Genomic DNA, 15,956 nt, shown 5'->3' on the forward strand with positions numbered 1-15,956 from the left:
TCTGATTTCTTTTTTCAAATACTTGAAATTCTTGTATACATGTTTTTCATTTGCTTGGTTAGAATTACACCAAGATATTTTATATTATTTGTGGCTATTGTGAAGGCTGTTGTTTCCTTGATTTCTTTCTCAGCCTGTTTATCATTTGTATACAGGAGGGCTACTGATTTTTTTGAGCTATTTTTTTTAACCAGCCACTTTATTGAAGGTGTTTTTCACTGTAGGAAATCCCTGGTAGATTTTAGGGTTCCCTTATGTATACTATCATATCATTCTCGAATAGTGATATTTTAACTTCTTCCTTTCCAATTTGTGTTTGCTTGATCTCCTTTAGTTGTCTTATTGCTCTAGCTAAAACTTCAAGTACTATGTTGAAGAGATACAGAGAGAGTGGACAGCCTTGTCTTGTCCCTCGTTTTAGTGAAATTGCTTTGTTTTTCTTCATTTAATTTAATGTTAACTGTTGGCTTGTTGTATATCGCCTTTATTATGTTTAGGTATGTCTTTTGTATCTCTGATCTCTCCATGGCTTTTATCATACAGGGGCATTGGATTTTGTCAAGGCTTTTTCAGCATCTAATGAGATGATCATGTGGTGGGTTTTTTTTTTTTTCAGTTTGTTTATATGGTGTATTACACTGATACTTTACTATGTGGAACCATTCCTGCATCTCTGGGATGAATCCTCTTTGATCATGGCGGATGCTCTTTTTGAAGTGCTCTTGGTCATTTGGTTTGCAAGTATTTTATTGAGTATTTTAATAGGTATGATTTTTCAGTTTACTATACAGGTTGGTTTTTATGATATATGATGCTCTTCTGTTCTGCATATGGGCTTTTATTACAGCACTGAAGTGAAACATTTTGTCTGAATCATCACAGTAAACAGCAGTGTTTGACACCTGTGCACCAGTATGGGCACAAGAGGGAAAGCAGTCACGTGGGATTCTCACTGCTATGCATACAGTTGATATTTTGGTGGAGAGAGAAAGTGAAGGCTCAATTTTGCATATGGCTTTCATCATTTGAATTGTTTCTTGAGGGAAGTGAGAGAAATGGCTATGGGCTAAGAGGCTGCATGGCTGACTTGATAATTCATTATATAGGTTGCTGTGTATACTTTAGAGCAATCTGACCAACCCAGAACACAGATGGTGCTCACAGGTGCCCACAGGCCCTCCTTTAAGTCCCCATGGGGAGGAGGAAGAGCCTTATACCCACAATTCTATATGCCCAGACTTTTAGAAGCAGAAAGAACCCTGTAGAAAGAAGTCAAGTGTGCACACAGAAAGGAGAAATCATGAGTTTGTTTAGGAACATAAAATGTAATAAAGACATATAGGGGATTTATGAAGGAACCCTAATGTTTGTTCATAGTAATATAAATTTAAGAGTTTTGTCTTATATTTTAATGTTGAGAACATGTAACATGAAGTTCTGCCATCCATTATAGGTAGCTCTACAGCTTCTAAGTAGAATTTTAGTGTAAACTAAAATTCATAAAGCCCTCCATGTGTTGGCATGGGGCTACCATCCTTCATGTACCAATCATAAGGTGTCTCAGCCACCACCTTTATCCCCTAGTGAGAATTTCTTTGAGGATGTGAAGGGAGAAACAATGTGGTTGTTTTTGCACACTGGGACCAAATGACACCATTTAATCAGAACTGAATTTTTTTTTAAAGGAAACTTAGCATCTACCTTTATAAAATGTTGTTGTAATTTTTGATAGTTAATGCTTTTTCTCCTTGCTTTTAATTTTAAAAGAAAATTAGCCCTAAAACACCATCCAGACAAGAATCCAGATGACCCATCTGCTGCTGAGAAGTTTAAAGAAATAAACAATGCCCATACAATCCTCACAGACACATCAAAGAGAAACATATATGATAAGTATGGATCACTGGGACTCTATGTGGCTGAGCAATTTGGAGATGAAAACGTTAACACATACTTCATGCTGTCAAGCTGGTGGGCAAAGGTAAATCGCTTTTTTTCCTTCAAAACAATTTCCTGGAAGATCACAGTATAATTCATCCTTTTAGACCCTATCTCACAGAAAGACCAACCTCCCTTCTATTAAACTCCTGTAAATAAAATGAGACATCACTTCCACTGAAAGCTGTTATTGGGAGACCATTTTTTCTTTAGTTCTTCAATTAATTATGAAATTCAACATGACTTAACAGACTTCTAGACATTAATTATATTTGAGTTTGGAGCTTCATGTTAATCCTGACTGCTCCCCTCTTCCCCCTATGATGACTAATTAAGAACTGACTCATTTCTCAAAACCAAAAATAATTTATTAGTGTGACAACTATTTAATAAATTATTATAAGACAAATTTAGCCATGTACTTTACTATCTATAGCATAGGCTACGTCAGCAAAGACAATGCCTAGGAGAATGTCACAGGCTCAGCTGAAGCCTGCCTTGTGGTAGGAAAAGAGAGGTAAATGAGGAGAAAGGTGAGAACTAAGAAATAGAGGACAAGAGACTGATTAGATACCTGGTTAAGCAAAAGATAATATGTTTAATGACTCAGTACAATCAGAATTTTAGTAGTAATTTTGTTTTCTTTTTCCAGGAACCCCTAATATATGTACATTTGGTGGTGGTTTTATATTTTCATCAATTTTAATATTCTTTCCGATAAAAGTAATAGTTTTACATGTAGAACACACATATGTTCCATTAATGTATGTTGTGGGCAGTTGACAATCGTAAAAGTTGTGGTAAATATTAATTTAAAAAACCCCCACTCTTAAGAAAAGGCAGGATTCAAGTTGAAGAGAATTTTGTTGTTTTCTCCCACTTAAGAATTTGATAGGCATTAATTAATTAATTAGAAAAAATTAAAAAAAAAGACTAGCAGGTCCATTGAAAGACCCAACTTTATTTGCTATTATGAATCTTCCAATATTTACAATCCAGAACACAAACATTTTACATTTCTAACCTAATTTCCCATTAATATCATTCTTCTTAATTCTCTTCAACATACAAAAAATAAAAGCATCAAATTCTTTTGAAAAGAAAAAGAATTTGATAGGCAGCCAGGTGTGGTGGCGCACACCTGTAATCCTAGCATTCAGGGAGACAGAGGCAGACAGATCTCTGTGAGTGCAAAACTAGCCTGATCTACAAAGCAAGTCTAGGACATCTAAGGCTACAAAGAGAAACCTTGTCTTAAAAGAAAGAAAAAAGGAAAGAAAAAGAATTTGATAGGCAAGAAAATATGTTTTTATAGGTAAGCATGGAGAGACAGTCTGTACCACAAAGACCCATTTGCATTCTGCTAACTATCTGAAATCCCCACTGACCTTTCTCTGTGGGGAACTTTGGGGAAAGAGATGATGCTCAGTGAATTTGAGCGTGGAGTGAGAAGGTAGATTCGGACAGTGTCACTGCTGAGACAAGCACTCCCATAACAAGCTGGGCTTTTGTGGAGTTGCATGGGAATCTTACATCCAGATATGACACTATCCCCATGGAAGGGAGCATCTACAGCCCAGCTAATCACTCATATTTACCTGAAACTGTACTTTGTTTTTCTAAAGATGAGAATAGATTGTCTTGTCCAGGAAGCTGAGGAAACTGATCAAGATTTCTATAGACAAGCCTCATTCATGCAGTAGCAAAGGGATATGACACAGAGCAGTTATCAGGCATGACTCTTTAAAAAGAAGCATACTTTTCCTTTCTGCTGTCCCAAAGCTCAATTGCATGGCACTCATCAGAACAGCATTAAATATGTTCCCTATAAATGAATCAATGTACCATCAAAATGGACATTTAAAGAAATACCAGATACCGTTTTGTAACTAAGGGCAAACATGTGGTAAAGGATGAAGTAAGGCTGTTTACTACAAAAGGTAATTTTCCTGAAGAAAGGAACAGGATGAGGATGAAAAGATTTTCAGACAACAGTATGGAAGTTGCACAGTACAAAGAAATTGGACAAGTATAGGTGATGATCAGAGGTCCTTGAGGGCTGTGGCTGGGGAATGGTCCCAGGAGAGTTTTGGAGGTAAGTGGGGGTTTTACATTTCCCAGAAATGTTGCAATCATACAACGTACATTGCAAAGAAATCATAAATGTGTGGAACCAAAGGTCCCCTGCTGCAAGCCATCCTCAAGCTCCGTACCATTCTTGGAGCCAGAATGAGTAGATGACACCCCGAGGAAGGAGGGAAAGGAAGGTAGAGGAGTCAGCACTGAATTCTTCTAGGTCACTGGAGAAGTGTGTATGGACATATGTGATTTTTGTCCCACCCCACTGCCCTACCCCCACCATTGATTATATAGAACTTGCATTAAAATTTATAAGGTGTACAAACTTCGTCATGTATTCTAATAAATTTGACTTTGCTCAGTTGCTAAAAAAGTCAGTTTCTTGGAATTTCAGATTGGGGAAGTGAGGAGAAAGTGTTTTCTGTTTAATGAGCAAGTCATTTATGCATGTTCCCTAGTAGACACAACTCATTTGTTTGCCTATTATTTTGTATACTCATTAATTCAGTAGGAGCTGGGTGTCTGCAGCATGTCAGGTCTTAACCCACCTGGCACGTGGAGCTGAAGGATGACTAATGATTGTAGCCTATAAGACAGTCCCGTCAGCCAGTCTGTGTTCTAAACTGCCAGCAAGAATGAATTCGAGATCTGAGCTGATACGGCATACAGCTTGGGATACAAAGGATAGGTGTGTGGTTGGGAAAGGCACCATAAAGGTGATCTTTGAGGTGATCTTAGACAACAGGTGGGTATAAAGTGAAGAGTAGGCAGGGATATCTCGATAAGTAAAGCCACATGGAGTGTTGAGTGGCTGGAACGGGGAGAGATGGGCAGGAGATGCGCTGCATCTTCTGAGAACAAGGATGTCAGAGCGTTTCCTCCCCCGGCCCCGAAGGAAGCAAGAGTGGAGGCAGAGCGGCCCATAGGAGGCTGCTGAATGTCCACACCAGACATGAGCAGCGTCTGCAAAGCCCTTTGAGCCAACTAGAGAAGAGAGGGAAGGGGAAGGGATCTTTTGGAGACACTGTGCGCGATCGTGTTACCAACAGGCGCAGGCACATGGCAGGGAAGAAAGTGCCTTTCTGAGGGGTGACTGAACACTCTCACTGAACACTTGAGCCTCAGGAGCTCACTTGACCAGTGAGCCTTCTGTGCAGTGCTGGGCTGGTCTCTATTTTGCCTTACTTGCTCTTAGTACTCACAATGCCCAAGAAAAAAAAGAAAGTTCCAGACTTTATTACTCTGACTGAAAGTAATTTCCTCTAGGTCTTATTTGTACAAATGTTTATGAGAAAAACAGTTCTTTCAAAGGAACTTAAAAGATGGTTTACAGGGGGTAAGGATGCGGGTGAATGTGTAGCATACAGGGTATACTGGGATATCTTTAAGCCTCTGAGATACATAGTTCCAAACTCTGTTTCTGGGGTCATCTTCTGTTCTATGCCACTGACTCAGACTTCACTTGGTCTCTCTTTACCCTAGACCCTCTTTATCATCATCGGCCTCTTGACCGGCTGCTATTTTTGTTGCTGCCTTTGCTGCTGCTGCAACTGTTGTTGTGGACATTGTCGGCCCAAATCATCCACACCAGAAGAGGACTTCTATGTGTCACCAGAGGACCTTGAGGAGCAGATCAAGACCGACATGGAAAAAGGTAAGGAGAGATGAGCAAGGAGGTCCTGGGCACTGTTACCTTGGACTATGTCAGGTCTTACTGAAGTAAGAGGTCCAAAAACCATTCTGTCTCTCCCCCAGACTACCAGCTCTGGTGGGCATTTGGGAGAAGACAACAGCATTTGTATTGACTGAGCATAAAGAATGGCTAGATTTTACATTATTAGAGAGAAATCATAAAATGCCCATGATGCTGTAAAACAAGTATGGTTTGCCGTCTCTTTATTAAGAGAAATGAGCTCTGGGCTGGGGGAAGTTAGGATGAGAGGGCCCAGGGTCAGAGAGTCAAGGTAGAAATTTCTCCCAGAAGATACACTTCAGATCTCCATTGTAATAGAAGGCACTGATGAGTCACAACTGTGGCTTTTCTGCCTTTGTATTATTGTGTGATGATTTGGGAGTGCAACAGGAGTTAGATTCCTCCTCTTCGTCTAAATTGTAGCTTCTCTGCCCCTATGCATACTAAAAGATAGCCTTAAAGCAGCATGGAGAATGAACTCTGCTCTCTCGGCCACCTCTGCCTGTCCATGTGCATATATCTCTGTATTGCATTGTGTCATTCTTCAAGTTCCTTCTACCCAGAAAGAAAAAAAGGAAGAAAAAAAAACTGTAAAAAAGAGAAAAACCTCACAAAATTCAAAGTACTCGAGATAGATTTTAGTCTTTGGACAATGTCTTTGTTTAAGCAAGCCAGGACCAAGCCTGCCATTGTACTGTTGTCTTGAGGCAATTCTCTCTCATTTTCTCCTGTGCAGTACATTATCATCTTGGGTTTCAGACTTTATCACTAAATCCCACTTTCAAATCCCCAAGAAACAGCCAAGAGAATTGCTTGATAACTGAAAGGAGCACACTTCTTTCAGGACTGCTGGAACCAGGATGGTGTAGTTCTCTGGTTCTGCGGTCACACTGGAAAGCACAGAGACTATTTGAAGGCTTCCACATGCCTCCTATTTCCCATTGTATACAATGCTAAGTAACAGCTTGTGTGAATGAACCACCCAGACTCCAGCAAATGGGTATCTTTAATAATGTGACTTGTGCTAAATCCCAGGCCCTCAGAAATGAGAGAGAGCCCAGAGAAGGCAGAGGTTTTGTTTTGTTTTTCCCTTTTTGTAGACTGCAATGTCTTGCTATGGGCATGGTTATACAGCAGCTAGAAGTATTCTGGGCCATTTCTTGTTATTGATCAAACTGTGGGCTGATGGTCAAATACAATTATTGTACTTTTACTTTGCATTATTTTGTGTAGAAAGTAACAAATATTAAGTTTTTAATGAGGGTGTACAGAACAAACAGCTCACAGGATCTCTAACAAATGAATTAAGCAGTGCTAATTACACAAAAAAGCCCTTCTCATTAGGCAAAGGTGGGTTGTGCCACAACTTGCTTATGTTTGGCTATTCCTGGGCATGGTTACATATGCCCTTGTGAGGCAGGTAATGAGGAAGAAAATGCCACATGCCCTTCTGTGGCTGTGGCTGTGGCTCATTTTCTCTGTGTGTAACTTGAGGTGACAGTTCCAAGAAGGGGAGAAATAGGTGCTTGGGTGGTCTATAGGGTCTGGTGTGATGTCTCTGTGGGTGTGGCATTACTCTGTCGTGTGTCAGGGACTACTGGCTACACTGACCACATGATCTTCCTATAAAGTCAGCCACAAAAGGAGGGACAGTCCCACACTGTTGACTTTGTCTAAACATTTTCATCTTTGTTTTTCATTCTAGGTTGAATCGTGTTTATACTTTTTAAGTCAGAATGCAAAGTAAAAAGTTTCATTATGGCATCTTCATTTATACACCACTGTACTTCTGATTCTTCCATGGCTTTTCATTTGTAGTAGGAAAACCTAAATCTGGGTGAATTGAACCAAAAAGCCTCATTGCTCTTCTTCCGTTACATTGGATGAAAGCTTCAGTAGGTCATTTCAGTAGACCTTGGTGGAAGATCTTTTTTCTGGAACAGAAACTTAGAGTAGGTGCCAGATTCTCCCCAGGGCTTCTCCCTGCTGGGTGATTGGTGATGGGTCTGTGCTCTTTCTTCTTGCTGTTCTGACACTCCAGAGCTAGCATTGTTGAGGTCACATCTGTAATCCTATCCTACAACTATCTGTCCTCCTACTATGTCATTTGTAAAGAATCTCTATCGCACAGGAATAGCTTTCTCTTACTTATAAATATCTGAAAGATTTTATTCTAGGCTGACCCAGGTCTTATGGTTTCTGCAATTTATGCAGTCTGGGCAGGCCTCTTTAAGAAAATAACACAAAGTTCTGACATGAATAGTTGCTTAAAATGAAATAATCACAACAAATTAATGAGCTTAAAAATGGACAAACACCATATATGTCACAAAATCAGGGAGTAAAACAGTCATTTAACCACCTAGCTCATCTGTGTGCTATATTCCTATGGCTGAATATTCTTTTCTTATATATTCATGTAACATAAACTCACTATATCATTTCCTGTAGAAAAATATGAAAATTAACTCTCCCTTTCCTCTATTGTATTGACCAAAATTTGTTGTTATTATTATTGTTGTTATCATTATTATAATTGATGAATTAGAACAATTTCTTCTAGCTTTACAGCTAATGCTGACAGGGTTGTATAGGACTAGAGATTATTGTCAAATTTGGGACGCCTATCTAGTTTACTCAATACACGTAAGATGTAAGATATAGAAGAATTTTCCTCAAACAACTTTTTTACTCTGTACATGTCAAACTCTGTTGTCATTACAGCACCTAATCCTCCTGGAGTCAGAGTCCAGAGGACATATTCATATGCTCTGGCATGGGTTTCAACATCATCCCAGCACATGAGATCAATAGAATAGTAGTGTGTGGATGAATAGGAGAACCAGGGGTTTGTATTAACAGTTCATCTCAGCGCTACACATCTCATTATCCTGTGCTTAGAGATTTGACCCAAAGATGAAGACTATAAATGGAAAATTTTTTTGCATGAATACTGATTTTAATCAAAGGTAGCATTTCTTTGTCCTGTTTTTTTAAATTCAGAAATGCTGAAATATGAAATATAACGAAACTAATATGAGGCTATTCTCCTTCCAGAATAAGTTAACAACTGCTGAACTTTTCCCTTTTATATCCTGCTCTGCCAACCAAAAAGAGAACAGGAGTTAGCAAGAGTTGGGACTTCACAATTCTTCTTCATTCCCCATGGATGGCTTAATCTTGTATACGGCTTGTAGATACAGCCGGAGCCTCTGTGAATTCACATAAACATTGTTCTTTTCATGTTCAAAAAAAATATCGTTTCCCTGTTGAGGTCCACTACTTCTGGCTGTTAGAAGCTTTCCAACCTCTCTTGAATAAAGATCTATGAGTTTGGGGAGATGGAGGTCATGCTCTAGTCCAGTGGCTCTCCACCATTCTAGTGCTGCAACCCTTTGTAGTCCCTATGTTGCGATGACCCCCAGCCACAGCATTATTTTCATTGCTACTTCGTAAATGCAGTTTTACTACTGTTAGGAATCATAAGTAGACATCTGTGTTTTTGGATAGCATTAGGCAACCCCTGTGAAAGGGTCATTTGATCTTAAAGAGGTAGCAACCCACAGGCTGAGAACCAGTGCTCCAGTGTACATAGAGGAACAGTAAGTGTGCTCCATGAGTTGAGAGAAAGGAGAGTGCACATGAAAGCTGGAGGGAAAGGCAGGCAGGGGAGAGGTTGCAGGGAAGTCAACAGTGGAGTTGCTCAAAATACATTATATGCATGTATGCAATTCTCAAACCGGAAAAACAAAACAAACAAACAAATAAACAAACAAACAAAAAAAAACCCCAACCAACCAAACAAAAAATTGCCAAAAAAAAAAAAAAAAAAGGAAAACTAGAAAAGTGCACTTCTGGCCAAATTATCTGGTTAACCACTTCAAATTTCAGTTTAAAAACATATTATAGAATGTCATATTTCTTAACTTATAAAAATTCAAATTTGAAATATCAAATCTGTTTTGCTCATTGACTTATCTCTTTAAAAAACAACACAGTTTACTGGCTTTGAATAGCACGGCAAGTGATTTCCACATGAAGCTTTGTTTTCTGCACATTTTTCTTGTACGTGTATTTCAGGCGCGCCTGCCGTTTGCTGCCGCTGTGTTGAGCCTCTGTGGTTGTAAACATGGAGCAAGCCTCCCCTTAAGTGTGCTGGTGCTGGCTGGTTGTGCCAGCAGAAGGCAGAGGGCTGTTTGGGTTGTTCTGTTTCTTTAAATGATGTTGAAGTAAATTACTCAACTATTGTGGTTAAAAAATGAAGGACAGACAGTTCAAACAGTGCTACCTTCAGAATCTGCGGCCAGCTAGAGAACTCGCAAACGGGTCCTCCCAGTTCAGACCTAGGACTACACTGCTCTTAGAAGAAGCCAGTCAGCCTTACAGAGCTTGTCCTCGGTAGGGGCTTAGTCTTTGAAGAACTAAAACATGAACAGTGAAATATTATTTCCCCTACTCTCACATGTTTCCACCTAGAAACTCCACTATGGAATTTTGAGGGACATGATTAAAACAGACCATTTAGACCCTGTGCTCCTCTGACAGCTGAAGGCCGAAAAAAAAAATCTAAATTCTATTAGTTTGATAGAATCTTATTGTGTGGTATTATTTCTCTCCCCACTTCCCATCTCTGTTCGCATTTGCTAACAGACAAAAGCAACAAAAGCCTAAACTACAGCCTATCATTTCTGAACACTCTGACAAAGCAGACCAAACTATAAGCACTAAATTCAGTTGTTGGTTTTTTTTTTTTTTTCCTTCTTCTATGCTGAAGCCAATAGAATTAAATCCAACCAAAACTGTTCAGGTGAACACTAACAATTTCCTGTGGATTAATGTGTTTTGTTTTGTTTTTTATGGAAGAGGTGGAGGTGTGTTTCTAAAGGACAGGAGTCTTTACAATTCTGACCTTGGTTATGATTCAGAGCGTGGAAAAATGTTGATTGCTTCATTGTTATTGCCACTCACCTGGATAGACTCAGATAAATTCACAGCCACCAAGCAGAAGTAGCCATATGGCTCTTGTTCTCAGCCAAGATCTAGACACATATAATGCACTTGCTGCTCAGCATTCATCACATCTGCCATTCCAGGAAAAGGGCAGCAAAGGAGAAGAGAATTCATCCTCCCTCTTTTTGTACCCTTACTTAGTCTCCTTTTCCCTGCAATGAGGAAGCAATGTCTAGGAACTATGGAAGGAAAGTAACACTAGAAACCTGTGATGCTTCATAGGAAGATGTCCTCAAGCATTAAGGCACCAGGCCGGGGCAGTAGGACAAGTACGCCAGCCTAGAATGCTGCCCAACAGTGCAGCGCAAAGTGTACCGTCAATGTTTGTCTGCCGAGATTCAGTAAGAAATATGTGTTTACTGAGAATACCTTTCCATATCAAATACTTATTGAGCCCTTGGTGTCTGTTGGACAGTATGTTAGCAGACCTGGCTCCTGGAATCTTGAGTATTGTAATCTAGCAAATAAGATTTAGAGGCAAATAATAAACAGAAACACAGAGAACTAGCCAATTGGCAGCCACAAAAAAACCTACCAGAGGCAAAACACAGAGGCTATGAAAGCGAACAATAAGGGGTTGACTGTATTCAGGCTATTACAGCTTCCCCAGGGAAGTAACATTTAATGCAGAAACATAGAAGATCAGGAAAATGGGAAGTTTTGAAGGGGTGAATCTTGTGGTATAAGAAATGTTTGGTACAGTCTTTCTGTAAGTCCTGCAGATAAGGTGTTCTATATGCCAGGCAAGGCCTCCATGACACAATTTTATTGCTGAATTAGTGAAGCAGCTTCATGAAGGCAGTATTTGCAAAGATCCCGGAACTAAGATGTGCTTCTTCAAGGAAGGGCTCAACCCATAAAAATGAACTATGCTCAGCAGGGGCAGTGGGTTGTCCTTACAGTGGACTGGAGAAGAGCAAGAGCACAAGGAACAGCTTAGGAGAGAAGAAAGAAAGTCAATATAGAACTGCAGAGCGTTGGAGGGAGGCGTGAGTACACTCTGTGAACAGACAGACGTGGGAATATGATACTAAGTGAAAAAAGCTAGGCCTAAAAGACAAGTTCAGCTCCTATTTTGCCTGGATTTCACTTTGTGGATTTCACTTATTTATTCTTACTGTAGTAGTATTTTGAGAAAGCACCTCATAATTAAGTATCTACTCTTCTGCTGATGAACACTGAGTAGACTCCACTTTATTTGCAGCCGGTAGGAATGTTCTTGTGCTTACATCTTGGTGCGTGAGTGCTAAGGAGCGTTTGTGTTTGTGTCTAGAAATGGAATTTGTTAGGCAAAGGGTATTCACATCTACAATGTATTAAGTAGCACCATGCAGTTCTGCAAAACTGAGGGGTTAATTTACATTTCCCCTAAGAGCTAACATCAGCACAGAAACTCACAGTTTTTGCCAACACTTGACATTGACTGACTAGAAATGTATGTCAGTCTAGTGTGGGGGATTTGACACAGTGCTGTGGCTCTAATTTTTATCTCTTCATTTACTAGAAAGGTTGAACACTTGTGTTCATGCATGATGTATGTACCTGTATGTGTAGGTTCAGTACGTGTGTATATGCATATATGGAGGCCAAAGGGTGACCTAGGTAAATGGCTCCAAGGTTGTCTTCAGGCCTCCACATGCATTCATACATTCATGTTCACCCACATAAACAGACACCTGGTGCACAAATGCACAAAAACACCAAAGAGAGAAAGAAGCAAGCAAAAGAAGATACATGAGTTTACAAGAAAATCCAGTTGGTTCTTAGACCTGGGGGTTCAAATATTACTTTCCTACTTCATTTATTTCTTTCCCAAAGACATATTATTAGATGTAGGCAAACTGTTAGCACCCTGTCCTTTATAATTTTTAATCTTTTATCACATTTTCTTTTTGTGTCTGTGTTACATTCTGAATAATTTGTTCTGATAAATTTTCTACTTCATGATTTCCCTTTTTGGTTTTTTAAAGCTCTTTTGTTTTTAAAGTGTATTTTCAGATACTTTAATCACTAGACTTTTAAAAATATAGTTTATTTTTATTTTATTTTCATTGGTGTTTTGCCTGCTGTAGTTATAGACAGGTGTGAGCTGTTGTGTGGGTGCTGGAAATTGAACTCAGGTCCTCTGGAAGAACAGCCAGTGCTCTTAACCACTGAGCCATCTCTCCAGCCCCTAATTGCTAGATTTTTAAATAAATTTTAAAATCTGATAACTTTAAAAACTTAATTTTTTATATTTTTTGTTTGATAAATACAAAAATTGAAGAATCTATGAATATTATTTTGTCTTTTGTTGTTACTATAAGCTTTCCCCCAGTGCATTTTCCTATGTCTCTCTCTTTTTATGTGAGTGTGAGGTGTCTGTGTGTGTTTACTATGAGCTTAAGTTTCTGGCAGTTTTATAGAGACTCCTTAGTGTTAGGCTGAATGTGAAGTCATTCATGTCCTCTGTGTTCCTCAGATTACTCCTTGCACTGAACTTTATGGTGAATAATCATTGGATATCTTTTGAAAGACATGGGTACTGAAAAGACATGGGCTGACAACTTGTGTGTTCATTGGTTTGTCATCAAACATTTCTAAGGAAGCTTCTGCAGCCCAGCACCAGATGGGGCTTCACGAAGACTTAAGAGCGACTGTGGGTACTTTGGACACTTTCTGTGTTAAACTTCCTCTTAGGTTCTCCACCAGAACAAGCCTCTAAACTCTTGTTCCTTGTTTTCTCCTACTTCCCATGTCCATCCCATTTGTCTTTCTAAGTGAGGACTGATCATCTTACTCCGGGTCCTCTTTCTTGTTTATCTTCTTTAGGTGCACATATTTTAGTATGTTTATCCTATCTTATAGGTCTATATAAGTGAGTATATACTGTGTGTGTCTTTCTGCTCCTGGGATACCAAACTCAGGATGATCTTTTCTAGTTCCCACCATTTGCCTGCAAATGTCATGATTTCCTTGTTTTTAATTGCTGAGTAGTAGTCTATTGTGTAAAAGTACCACAATTTTTGTATCAATTCCTCCATTGATGGACATCTGGGTTGTTTCCAGTTTCTGGCTATTACAAATAAAGCTGCTACAAACATGGTTGAGCAAATGTCCTTGTTGTGTATTTGACCTTTTGGATATATGCCTAGTAGTGGTATAACTGGATCTTGAAGAAGCACTATTCCCAATTGTCTGAGAAAAGGCCAGATGGATTTCCAGAGTGATTGTACGTGTTTACATTCCCACCAGCAATGGAGGAGGGTTCCCCTTTCTCCACATCCTTTCCAGCATGTGTTGTCACTTGAGTTTTTAACCTTTGCCATTCTGCTGGGTGTAAGGTGAAATCTCAGGGTCGTTTTGATTAGTCATCTCTCTGATGACTAAGGATGTTGAACATCTGTTTAGTTGTTTCTCTGCCATTCTACATTCCTCCACAGAGAATTCTCTGTTTAGCTCCGTACCCCATTTTTTAATTGGATTGCTTGATTTGTTGCTTTCAATTTCTTTAGTTTTTATATATTCTGGATATCAGCCCTCTGTCAGATATAGGATTGGTGAAGATCCTTTCCCAGTCTGTAGGCTGTCGTTTTGTTCTAATGACAATGTCTTTTGCTTTACAGAAGCTTTTCAGTTTCATGAGGTTCCATTTATTGATTGTTGCTCTTAGAGCCTGTGCTGTTGGTGTTCTGTTCAGGAAGCTGTCTCCTGTGCCAATGAGTTCCAAGTTCTTCCCCACTTTTTCTTCTAACTGATTTAGTGTATCTGGTTTTATGTTGAGGTCTTTGATCCACTTGGACTTTAATTTTGTGCAGGGTAATAAATATGGATATATTTTCATTCTTCTGCATGTAGACATCCAGTTGTACCAGCACCATTTGTTGGACAGGAGCCTACCTCAGAGGGCCTCTGAAAGACTCTACCTAGCAGTGTATCAAAGCAGATGTGGAGACTCATAACCAAACCTTCGGCAGAGTGCAAGGAATCATAAAATAAAAGGAGGAGTTAATATGACCAGGAGAGGACTAGAGCTCCAAAAGAACAAAATATCTCAGGGCACGGGGTCCTCTATGAGACTACGAAGGACCATGTATGGATATAACATAGAACCCCTGCTTGGATGTAGCTCATGGTAGCTCAGTATCCAAGTGGGTTTCCCTAGTAAGGGGAATAGGAACTATTTCTGACATGAACTCAGTGGCTGGCTCCTTTACCTCCTACCCCCACCCCACCCCTAAGGGAGGAACAGCCTTGCTAAGCCACAGAGGAGGACATGGCAGCCAGTCCTTGAAGATACTTGATATGCTAGGGTCAGATGGAAGGGGAGGACCTCCCCTAGCAGTGGACCTGGAAAGGGACAGAGAGGAGATGAGGGAGGGAGGGAGTGGAATTGGGAGGGAATGAAGGAGGGGGCTATGGCTGGGATACAAAGTAAATAACCTGTGATTTAATATAAAAAAATTAAATAAAAAGAAAAGACAAAATAGAAAAAATAAAATAAAAATTAATAAAAAAATAGACCCTTTTTCCAATTAGAGCCATACGTGCAGTTAGGGACTACAAAACTCTAGCACTCATCCTCTAAATAAATGGTATTTTCCATACTTGTAGTTCTCATGAAAAACGAAACCTCTGGGATATGCAGTGTCCAACTTGAGTTTAGTTATAATCCTGTATACAATTCACAGAATTTGGAGAAGCCAGGCAGTATCTTGTGAGCATGCTTGGTATTTCAAAAGAACGCGCCTACCATTACCAAAGGAACTTGGTAAAAATGGGTTTGATTACTGCTTCTCTGTGTTTTCCCCCCAGATAAGGACTTTCCAGTTGTTCTCCAGCCTACAAATGCAAATGAGAAAACACAGCTAATCAGAGAAGGATCTCGAAGTTACTGTACAGACTCTTGATGTTGGGACCCATGGCAGGTTCACCGCTCCTCTGCTTGGTTCAGCCATGTCTCTGGGTGGTCGTGGGGGAGTCGGGAACATGAAATGCTGTGAACATATTCACATTTGTATTTTATTTTAGGTTAAGGGGAAGATGATTGCTACATAATTTTCTCAGACTCTCTCTTTGAGTAGAATTCCTAATGAAAAGCATTCAGTTTGATGAATAAAAGCCTGAAGAGTCATTTTGTGCTGCTTTCATGAAGTAATACGGTAGCAGTGTTCTGATTCTGACCTTAAGGTGAGCCATATGTTATTCCTCAGAGACAACTAACGTTGTTTCAGATGAAAAGACTTTTCTTTCACTA

At 39.6% G+C, this 15,956-nt stretch overlaps 1 protein-coding gene across 1 annotated transcript in view; it reads left to right on the plus strand.

Moving 5' to 3' along the window:
* Positions 1 to 15,609, plus strand: part of Dnajc5b (DnaJ heat shock protein family (Hsp40) member C5 beta) — a 36,417-nt gene extending 20,808 nt beyond the window's left edge. The window contains exons 2-4 of the mRNA XM_055603588.1: positions 1,768 to 1,981; positions 5,500 to 5,671; positions 15,515 to 15,609. Coding sequence (XP_055459563.1) covers positions 1,768 to 1,981; positions 5,500 to 5,671; positions 15,515 to 15,609 — 481 coding nt within the window. The remainder of the gene's footprint in view (positions 1 to 1,767; positions 1,982 to 5,499; positions 5,672 to 15,514) is intronic.
* The last annotated feature ends 347 nt before the right edge of the window (positions 15,610 to 15,956 follow it).

The sequence above is a fragment of the Psammomys obesus genome, unplaced genomic scaffold, assembly GCF_907164565.1.
Source record: "Psammomys obesus unplaced genomic scaffold, mPsaObe1.curated_primary_1811, whole genome shotgun sequence".
NCBI classification, from domain to species: domain Eukaryota; kingdom Metazoa; phylum Chordata; class Mammalia; order Rodentia; family Muridae; genus Psammomys; species Psammomys obesus.